This window comes from Ornithodoros turicata, chromosome 4, assembly GCF_037126465.1.
Source record: "Ornithodoros turicata isolate Travis chromosome 4, ASM3712646v1, whole genome shotgun sequence".
Classification (NCBI taxonomy): domain Eukaryota; kingdom Metazoa; phylum Arthropoda; class Arachnida; order Ixodida; family Argasidae; genus Ornithodoros; species Ornithodoros turicata.
The window spans coordinates 75,106,739-75,116,447 of NC_088204.1; the positions used below are offsets into that span (position 1 = coordinate 75,106,739).

Sequence of the window (9,709 nt, forward strand, 5' to 3'; positions counted from 1 at the left end):
CCTAGGTGGCGTTGGCTAGAGGTGAATACTCCTGTTTCTCTTTCCCAGGCTGTGGCGTCACTTAGGGGGTGGTCATTTCCGTGTCGTCGAGTCATGCCCACATGGGATCACGTGGGCCCTGGGACACGACAACAGGCCGTGGGTATACACCGGGGGATACGGGGGTGGTGTTTATCAAGGTTAGTGCCCATACATGACAATTCCATTCGCAGCGAAACGATGATGTGTCACATTTTGAGTGCATTGAAGACACGGCTGTGTGGGCATTGTCTCCTTACACTTCTCAACGGCATTGGATCTTACTGCTTGCCGCGATGTTTGCCACGTAACAGGATTTCAGAATCAGGGCAACAACGTTCACCCGATGACGGACAGAAAGACCACTTATGTCTACGAGAACCAGCGCTGGAGTAGAATTTCTGGCTTTGCGGCAAAACATCTTCCAAAGTCGAGGCCCGAATGGAGTGATGACACAGGACTTGTGGAGTGCACTAAAGACAGCGTGAAGCTCGATTCAATTCATTGGCTGTGGGTGAGCGAATTATTTCCCTAGACGGTCCATTTGCGACGTCCGTCCTGTATCGAATTCCATTCTGCTGTACTTAGTCGTATGCGTATACAAATGCATTTATATATAGATTTAAATAGATATATTAGTGTGCATCAAATGCGACTTGATGTGGCTTTTACAGCTCAGTGGCGTTACCGCTTGAGTTTCAGTTACTATTTTTGCTGGAACTTTTTAGTAACTTGCCATGACTGGTGCGTACGATATACTAACCCACACTAATAACAACAACTTTATTTTGAGATGAGGAATGGGGAGTTTCATCGCCAGGGGCGATACTCTATATCCCATTGCTGTTGGTGAAGTAGGGAATGAAATAATAAGCACCTTCACAATAAGGATCGAAGTCCTGTGGTGTCCCAGAGCGTTGGGGGACTGGATTTAGCCAGGGACCAAGCAATTTTGAGAGACAGAAAGGGGGGGGGGAGGGTAACGTCATGGGTAGGTTACAGTTCCTGCAGGAATGGTAACAGAGTTACAGTTACTGTTTCTGCAGTGTAACTTAATTATCGTTACTTTACAGTTAGGCAGTTTAAAAAGTTGAATAAGTGTAACTAAAAAATGTCACGGCGATTGTTCTGCCCAAGGGTAATTACACCAAGTTATAAGCAGAGGTCTTCTCATGAGCGACTAGGGTAGGCCATGGGGATTAGTAAGCCCACCCTGGGTGCGTATGAGATGATAAAATTCGTGAAATTCTTGGAATTGCTTGGAAAAAAATTGCGTGGAAAATATTGCGGTACCCTAGTAACGTAGCTACAGTTGCTTTAACCCAAAGTGGTAACCAGTTAGTTATTTATGTAGGAAAGAAACTACATTCTTAAAAATGAAGTTCACCACATAGCACGCTCCTAGCCAACTATCACCCCGAATGACAACGTTCTCGCCCTAGATTTGTTGAAAACAGGAGGAGGAGCCTATTTTGTGCCGTGCATAATGGGCACAAAATAGGCTCCTCCTCCCGTTTTCAACAAATCAGGGGCGAGAACGTTGTCATTCGGGATGATGGTTGGCTAGGAGCGTGCTGTGTGGGGAAGTTCATTTCTAAGAGTGTAGTTACTGTAACTTAGTTACTACTCAGGGCTGGTACGTACACTACATAGACACCATGCTCACAGCGAGACAGCCTGACAAGCAAAGCGAGCTTTGCCTTTGGCAAAGTTTTGACTCAATGACGAAGTTCTTACAACTATGGTCCACTTAAAAAAAAGAAAGAAAAGAAATCTAGTCCGTCAACTACATACGCCGTTGGAGATAAGGAAACGGAATGGCGCGCCAGAAGAAATACTGCAGCGCCACCATGCGCCATCAGTAGGGGAGCCACATTCTGCTGCGCAGTGTCATGTGGCCAATCTTAGCATCCAATACGTAAACAGAGTGAGTACGATGGATCAGATTATCTGGTGCAGAGAGAAAGCGTGACCTCTCTGCGTTCAGCCATCTGACCTGCGGTGCAGTAATATTTTGAGAGCTGACAGACTAGATTTCTTTTCCTTCCTAGGTTGAACACGACTATAGTTCCATCGGCTGGGACGACGGAAGAGGCGATCGAGGGGCCACATAAAATCGAGATCTCTGGTCCGACACTTTATTTTGCATCGCTCTACGAGTATTGGAATACACTGCGCCATCTAACGATTCCAAAATGACTTGGTTACGGCTATATTTGACCGAAGGTTTCTTTAGTATAGACCTCTACCCGAGAAACGTCATCGTGACGTTGGTAGACAGACTGAAACCGAAACAAATCTGACGGGGAAGGCTGGGTTGCACGAATGGGCACTTGTTCGCTGGCTCCTATTGAAAGAAAGGTAGGATCGAAGGTCGCGTCACTTTCAGGGACCATCGTAATCCCCTCAAGACCGTGGATCTCGGGCGCGACTTTGTTCGCCCATAGCTTCGAGAGTAGTTCAGCTCTACCAAATTGATGGCGCTGTCAAACACTATGACGTCATCGTCATTTGTTTACAAAGAGGGAGAGTTCTATTGTGTCTATATTTCAGACTACAGACTGGGCAGTTGACAACAACGTTCCCGGAGGTGCCGACGACGATGGCTGGCAATATGCTTGCGCGTCATTTTTAACTGGTTACGTGGGTTCATATCATTCTGGTATGAGGAGTAACGACACTTACAGACGACGGCGCTGGTTCAGGTGAGAAAAAATAAAATCCATATCTTGCCCAGTTGAGAACCTCAAGGGGAAAGCCGTCGATATTTCGAACATAGACTAGTCTTCTTCAGGACCCTGCAGAAGAGCAAGTCTCTCGTCCTAAGCATTCCCTCGCCCCTTCGCAGGATTATTTATACAGGGTGTCCACGCTAAGTGTGAACAGATTTTTTAAAAAATATATCAATCACTTTTTCCGAGATGAAATCAATTGCAATACGGCATATGATATAGCATAAATAAATGAAATATGCTGAAGGGCACTCCCTAGGGGGCATTAACAGACTCCTAAGGCAATGTCTTAATTAACTTTCAATAATTAACTTTTTAATTATAAAAGCTACGAAGTTGCTCCAATGAGAACATCTGATCTCTTCGGTCACCAGATACCAAAACCGTTTTCAGAACAAAAATCCGTTCGGTAGATCGTCCGCAAGAAATTCGTGAAGGAACGCCATTTTTTTCCTTATTTGGTTTATTGCGCATCTTCAAAGAAGCGGCTTTCCTTTACCCCAGTGTGAGAGAGTGAAAGAGCACAGTACCGCCTCATGCGTCGAAGATTAGCTTTAACTTGCGGAAACAAAACAAAAACACAAATCTATCGGGTGACTCTATCGCGACTGCCCTTATCTTGGGCTGCATTTTCTGTTTTCTTTTAATCTTTTTCCAGGACGCTAGAGGCGATAGTGTGCTCTTTCATCCTCTCGTATTGGGGGCGAATGAAAGACGCGTCTCTAGAGATGCGCAATGAATAAAATAAAGAAAAAAATGGCGTTCCTTCACGAATTTTTTGCGGACGATCTATCGAACGGATTTTTGTTCTGAAAACGGCTTTGGTATCTGGTAACCGAAGAGATCAGATGTTCTCATTGGAGCAACTTCGTAGCTTTTATAATTAAAAAGTTAATTATTGAAAGTTAATTAAGACATTGCCTTAGGAGTCTGTTAATGCCCCCTAGGGAGTGCCCTTCAGCATATGCTATATTGCAATTGATTTCATCTCGGAAAAAGTGATTGATATATTTTTAAAAAATCTGGTCACACTTAGCGTGGACACCCTGTATAGTTGGATTATCATTTCTTTACGCTGCACAGAACGACTACTAAGTTTGTTCACATGCGTCGTAACAGGCTGAGCAAGTTGAATACCTCTGGGCCATGGCGCGAGGTCGAAGCGTCTCCGGGACCTATTAGAGATGTGACCCTGAAGTCCATTTCACTTCAAATGGACTACGGCAGCACTTCACAAGGTTCTGTAGCATTGTGGGCCGTGACTACCGATGGACGGGTCCTGTACCGTGGTGGAGTCACACGTCAGTGTCCTCAGGTAACTGGAGGTCTTCTTACTTCGTCTTTACGTATTCTTCTCCGTGAGTTTTCGCCATGTATTCAGGGCGAGCTGTGGCGCCACGTGCCTTTTGAGGTAGACTTCGAGTCCATCAGCGTCGGGTCTGGTTCCCTTGTCTTGGCAATAGACAGACACGGCATTGGCTACGTCAGGCGCGGCATTTCGGACGCAGAGCCAATTGGTACGTGTAATGTTCTTGGTTCTTATATCAGGGTTTCGTCTTCGTCGTGGTGCTCACCGAATTGTTCTGTGAAGTGCGTAAGTGACGAGCATCTCGTATATGCAGGGTGACCCAACCACAGGGGTACTCCAGCAAACGTTACATCTTTCGATCGCGCACAATACCAGGCGTTGCGCAGTGCGTTGTTTTCTTGTGTGTCACTTTGTGTGTTACTTTATATTACTGCGTATTGTTACACTGTGTTTTTGTATTTTGTATTGTAGAGAGAAAAAGACACTTAAGACACACACAAAAAAAGAGAGAAAAAAGTACACTTGCCAAGAGGACACAGAAACGCATACGTTGCAATTCATTGCTTGAGCTGAGCCGAAATGCTTCTCTTGCGATTGCCTTAGTCACTGCATCCCTGCTGCGAACTACAGTTTTTCGCGACACATGTGATAGGGCGTTATTACAAATTTATCCACGTATTAAACGAAACATAACTTGCTATGTTACTGAGATATGATCTGAGCTTTGGCGCATTATGGCCATAGATGTTGTTGCGCCATTACACCTCAAACATTTCGATCGCATTGTAAAAGCGGAAGACGAGGTTTATCCAACCGCAAACTCTGCAGACTGGTAGCGGCAATTTTTTGTGAACGTGTCATGGTCCCGTAGAAGAAAAATTAAAACCAAGCAAATTTTCACTGTGTGCATTTCCCATGGCCCATCGCACTCAAAAGCCGCAGTTTTCTCCTGTGTGCACAGGACCGGCGTCTATTTTTTGGTCCGGAACGCCAACGTGCAGTAGTAAGAGTAACAGCAGCACTTGACAGTGATAGGCAGATGCGAATTTGTTGTTGCAAAATGCCAGAGTGAAGAGTGCCGCCGAGTCTAGCAATGCGAAACCCCGAAAAAAAAAAAAAAAAACTGAAATTTTTGGGAAATAAAGTTTTGTTCGTTTTTTTTTCCTCGTCTCCGGTAAAATAGCCCAAACTTTCCAAGCGACAAAATTCAAAAATGTAAATTTTCGTGCCTCTGATGCGTTCCAGTCCGCCAATAGTACCTTAGGTGCCTCTAATCCGCCAATAACTATCAACTTAGAGCTCCGTCTGGCCGCTCCAAGCGATCGCCATCGCGTTCACGTAATGTCGGAGCAATGGTCGGAGTGTGCTGAATGGGCTGAGTAGACAGCAGTCTCATGGCATGCTCTGCTCTGCATTTATGCCTAGAGAATGAACACTAGTAACGTTTCTAGCTCATTGTATGCTGTGGTTTGGCCGGGAATGCTTCGACACAGCAGTAACCGCCTTTGCTTCCATTTTATCAAATTTTTCGAAAAAACCTTGAAAGACACGTTTCCTTTCCTTTTTTTTTTTTTTTTTTAGCGATTCAAAATTTGCGGAAATTTTGCATCTCTAGCCGAGACGCCTTCTGGTTGCTACGATGGCTGTATTCCGAAACAATAGCGGTGACCACGGCGCGAGTGGCAGCAATAGCAAAAGATTCTAAGGAGCTGGTATACAGGAGAAAACTACAAACTGTAGGCTGTCACATGGATCGAGAACAAACATTTTTCCTTCATCTACCACGTACTCACGTTGGTTTAGAACAGCGTGCATTTTATGGACCACTGCCATCGGTGTGACGGACGCCAAACACCGCGAACTCGCAGCCACTTTTGCGCCCCCTCGGCGGACGTCTGGAGGGGGGGGGGGGTGCTCTCGGGTTCCTTCTATGTTGTTCCAGCCTCAGAACATCAGTTCTTTCATGTTCAACAGTTGCCGCCTGCGTCAATCCCGTCGTATGAATGTGTGTATGAGTGAGCAAAAATGTAAGGGTGAAAGGAGGATGAGTGAGAGAGAGTGGATCGTTTGTCCCTTCAGATGACGCACCCTGGAAGTCGCTGAGAGGGCGTGTTAGCTTAGCTCAATTGGTAGCGCCCTGGACCGGCAATCCAGAAGATGTGGGTTCGAGTTCTACAGCTAGCTAACCTTTTCAGTGACTTTCATCTTTCATCGTTAATTTCTTAGGCAAATTGAGGCTTTGTATGTATTGGTCCCTTCTATGTTGTTCCAGCCTCAGAACATCAGTTCTTTCATATCAGAATGGGCATCTCACATCGTTGTAGGGAGCGCCGCCTATGTGAAGTGACTTGAATGTGAAGCAGACACAAGGAAAACTAGCACTGCTTGTGCGGGATGGGCAATTAAAAATGCATGGGGCGGGATTTTGCTCGATTTTTTCATTTTCTTTCTACATGACTAGAGCGCCTACAAACGTGCGGCCGCGTTTCAGGATTTTAAAGAAACCAAGTCGCTTTCCTACAATTCTGCTATCTCACATTTCTCTGGAAAAGAAAATATCTCTCTTAATTAGCCACCTTACTGCACAAGCAACCCTATGCCTAATGGTCACAAGGTCGACTGAGTTAATGACAAAATTGAAATTGCTCAACTGTATCCTTTTGAAAATTTTGTGCAGAAAAAACAATGACCAAGAAACACACACACGCACGCACACACACAAAACAGGCCGACTAGAGCGGCGTTTACATGAACTCCACAGGAGGGGGTCGAGTTGAGCTGTCGACTCATGTCGAGTCAACTCGCTCATGTAAACGCTGTCGGGCCTAGTTGACTCCGTGTCGAGTCGAATCGAGTCAACCCGACAGCAGAGGGTTGGTCGAGTTCAACTTGGTTCGACAGTCACCTCGACCCGCTCTGTCGAGTTCATGGAAACGCGGCTTAGGTTGCACGACCGCCAACATCTTTCCCTGTAATGTCTCCAGCAAGTTGTTGATATGGTACAAGTCGCTTAGTCTCGTTAGTAGTGAGGGAAGCTAAACAACTGCGGCGTTTATTGAAGTTCGCATAGAGTACTTACGGCCCGAGATTTCAGCGCAAGAACCAAACTATTCCAGTGACCGACCACTGTCTCGACGCACGTTATCATGGTAACCCCCCCCTAAGTTCATGAAGCCCCAAAATATTGGTCTCATTACTGTCGTGTAAGGCTATATTTACCAATTATGCAAACGTGATCAACAGGTACTATCTGGTCCGAAGTGCAACCGCCAACAGGATCGAGACTAAGCCAGGTCTCAGCAGGACATTCTGGGGTATGTGCAGTAGACACTGTCCGTCGCCTCTGGTACCACGCTGATGTGACGCAGACAGTTCCCGAAGGTGATACCTGGCATCTAGTCTCCGAAGGCGTGTCCCGTGTCTCTGTGGGACCGAACGATCAGGTATAGAAACTAGTGAGCTCAGCGAGGAGGCAATTCAAATGACATTTTCATTCCATCTGCTCTCATTGTAGGTCTTGGCCATCATAGATGTTGTGGAATCTGGGACGGCACTGACCAATGTTGTAGCTCGGCGGCTAGGAATGACGAGAGCGTGCCCTTCCGGAACGGGGTGGGAAACTGGTTTTGCGGTATGTATCGGTTATATCGATCCCTCATACAACGATGTAAGTTTTAGAAGGAGGGCTATCAGAGAAGTGTGGGTTAGAGTCCCGCCATAGGCACTCGCTGACTTTTCGTCAACCGTCATCTTTCCGATCATTGCTCGAACGTTGGCGACGATTAAAGGGGCACTAAAATGCAAAAAACACTTGCTGTCAAATGAAAGTCCGTGTTCCAATTAGTAAAGTCCAAACAAAATTAGTTCACACAGCGCTATAGTTAAGAAGAAAAACGCAATGAAAACAGAGCCGTTTTTGGCGGCATATCCATATCCCCAGGAGGCAAAGATTAGCAGCATCCAATCAGACAACAGGAGAAGCGAGCCCATACCTATCGTGCGTGTGTGGATTTGGAACGGGTCCGATCGTATTGTGTTCCGTATATGCACGGCATAACGCGCACTGCTGCATTTTTCTATAGCGATTCACTGAATTGTAGCCGACAACAGTTTTCACGAATGTTCCACTCACAACATTTATCTTCACGTCCATCGGACAGCGATGCCAGTCCGCTTCGCCAACGCGCACTATGTTTTTCACCGGAGCTGCTCCATGGCGTGGCCACGCGCATGTTGGACTAAAAACGCCGAAGCGTCGTTCATTTCTAAGCGCCGAATCACAAAAGAGCCCGTTATAATTTTGATTGCACCTTCGTAACGAAATTAACATAGCGTGTAGCGTAATTTGAGGTGAACTTGTTTTTGCATTTTATTGCCTCTTTAAAGGGACGGTCGTATCGAGAACCCATTTATGAAACCAATACCACTGTGTTCGGCATCGGCCGACAATCCACTTGGCTAATTTTTTCGTCAGAAAAGTGCTCAGATATTAAACAAACGAACTTTAAAAATCACCGCTGCTTCCGCAGCTGCGGAGGCTCCGGCGACAACGAGATCAGCGTGACGTCACTGCTACGTATCAAGTCACGCGTGGAGTCTCAACGGTCATTTAAAGCAAAGGCCATTCGACATAGGGTATCGAGGCACCCTAATTCGACGTAATTCGACATGTCTGTTAGTGCCACCTAATGTATGACGTGTCAACCTCTCAAGGAGCATTGGATCCATTGCTCCTTGAGAGGTTGACACGTCATATACCGGGTGGCGCTAACGCACACGTTCAATGGCCGTTAGTTTAAATGACCATTGAGACTCCCCGTGTAACCCCGGTGTAAGTCTCATCTAACTTGTCAACTTGTCTTTTAGGTTGAATGGAGCTACATATCTGCGCGAGGGTGTTCCTACTAGGAGGGCAAGCGGCAGACTTGTGACGTTTCGCGCCTCAACGGTGATGCCGTGACTCCTCCTGTGCCGCCACCTATTACCAAATGCCCCATGCTCAAAGTACATTTGTAATGTTTACGTCCAGTTTTTCTCTAGTGCCGTGCATAAAGCCCCCTTGGAGACATTTGCTTCTTTCTGTGACGTACCGTGTGACCACAGATGCCGCGAGTATGGTGTAGTGTTGATAAATCGTGTAAAAGCCCCAGCCTTGTTCCTGATGAGCAAGAAATAAACTGCACCCTTGTACACACTGTCCGTTCCGCAGACATCTTTCAGCATATTGGGGAATCGCTGCCATTGCTCTAGAAGGCACGTTCACTAAAGATGTCACACACACAAGAGAGAAAACACAATAGGGTGTTCCAGAATAGCGTACCCAAGCGGGCTTGGGACCCGAAAGAACTAAGGGGTCGTCACTGCGCATGCACGGAACGCATTCTTATTAACTACATAAATGAGGTTAGATGCCGAGACAGCAATATAACCCGCGTACGCACGAGGATCAGCAGCAGTGGTGGTTCCAAGGGAGGGCTTGGGCGATCTCTCCCCACAAATCATCAGGTTAAACATTAGGTTTCCCCCTCTCCCATTCCCCAATATGCGCTTCAATAAAGAAACTGCCCCGCCCCTCAGTTGAAGGTCTGGATACGCCCCTGCAGTAGTGGATACGAACCATTCGGCATTTTCACAATGTGTGAACGTCTAC

At 46.3% G+C, this 9,709-nt stretch overlaps 1 protein-coding gene across 3 annotated transcripts in view; it reads left to right on the forward strand.

Moving 5' to 3' along the window:
- LOC135391883 (tectonin beta-propeller repeat-containing protein 1-like) overlaps positions 1 to 9,258 on the forward strand; it is a 70,269-nt gene extending 61,011 nt beyond the window's left edge. For all 3 annotated transcript variants that reach the window (XM_064622411.1, XM_064622410.1, XM_064622412.1), the window contains 8 exons: positions 49 to 179; positions 333 to 532; positions 2,572 to 2,723; positions 3,870 to 4,065; positions 4,132 to 4,267; positions 7,303 to 7,502; positions 7,574 to 7,690; positions 8,926 to 9,258. In XM_064622411.1, the coding sequence (XP_064478481.1) occupies positions 49 to 179; positions 333 to 532; positions 2,572 to 2,723; positions 3,870 to 4,065; positions 4,132 to 4,267; positions 7,303 to 7,502; positions 7,574 to 7,690; positions 8,926 to 8,967 (1,174 nt within the window). In that variant the 3' untranslated portion in view covers positions 8,968 to 9,258. The remainder of the gene's footprint in view (positions 1 to 48; positions 180 to 332; positions 533 to 2,571; positions 2,724 to 3,869; positions 4,066 to 4,131; positions 4,268 to 7,302; positions 7,503 to 7,573; positions 7,691 to 8,925) is intronic.
- Positions 9,259 to 9,709: the final 451 nt, after the last annotated feature.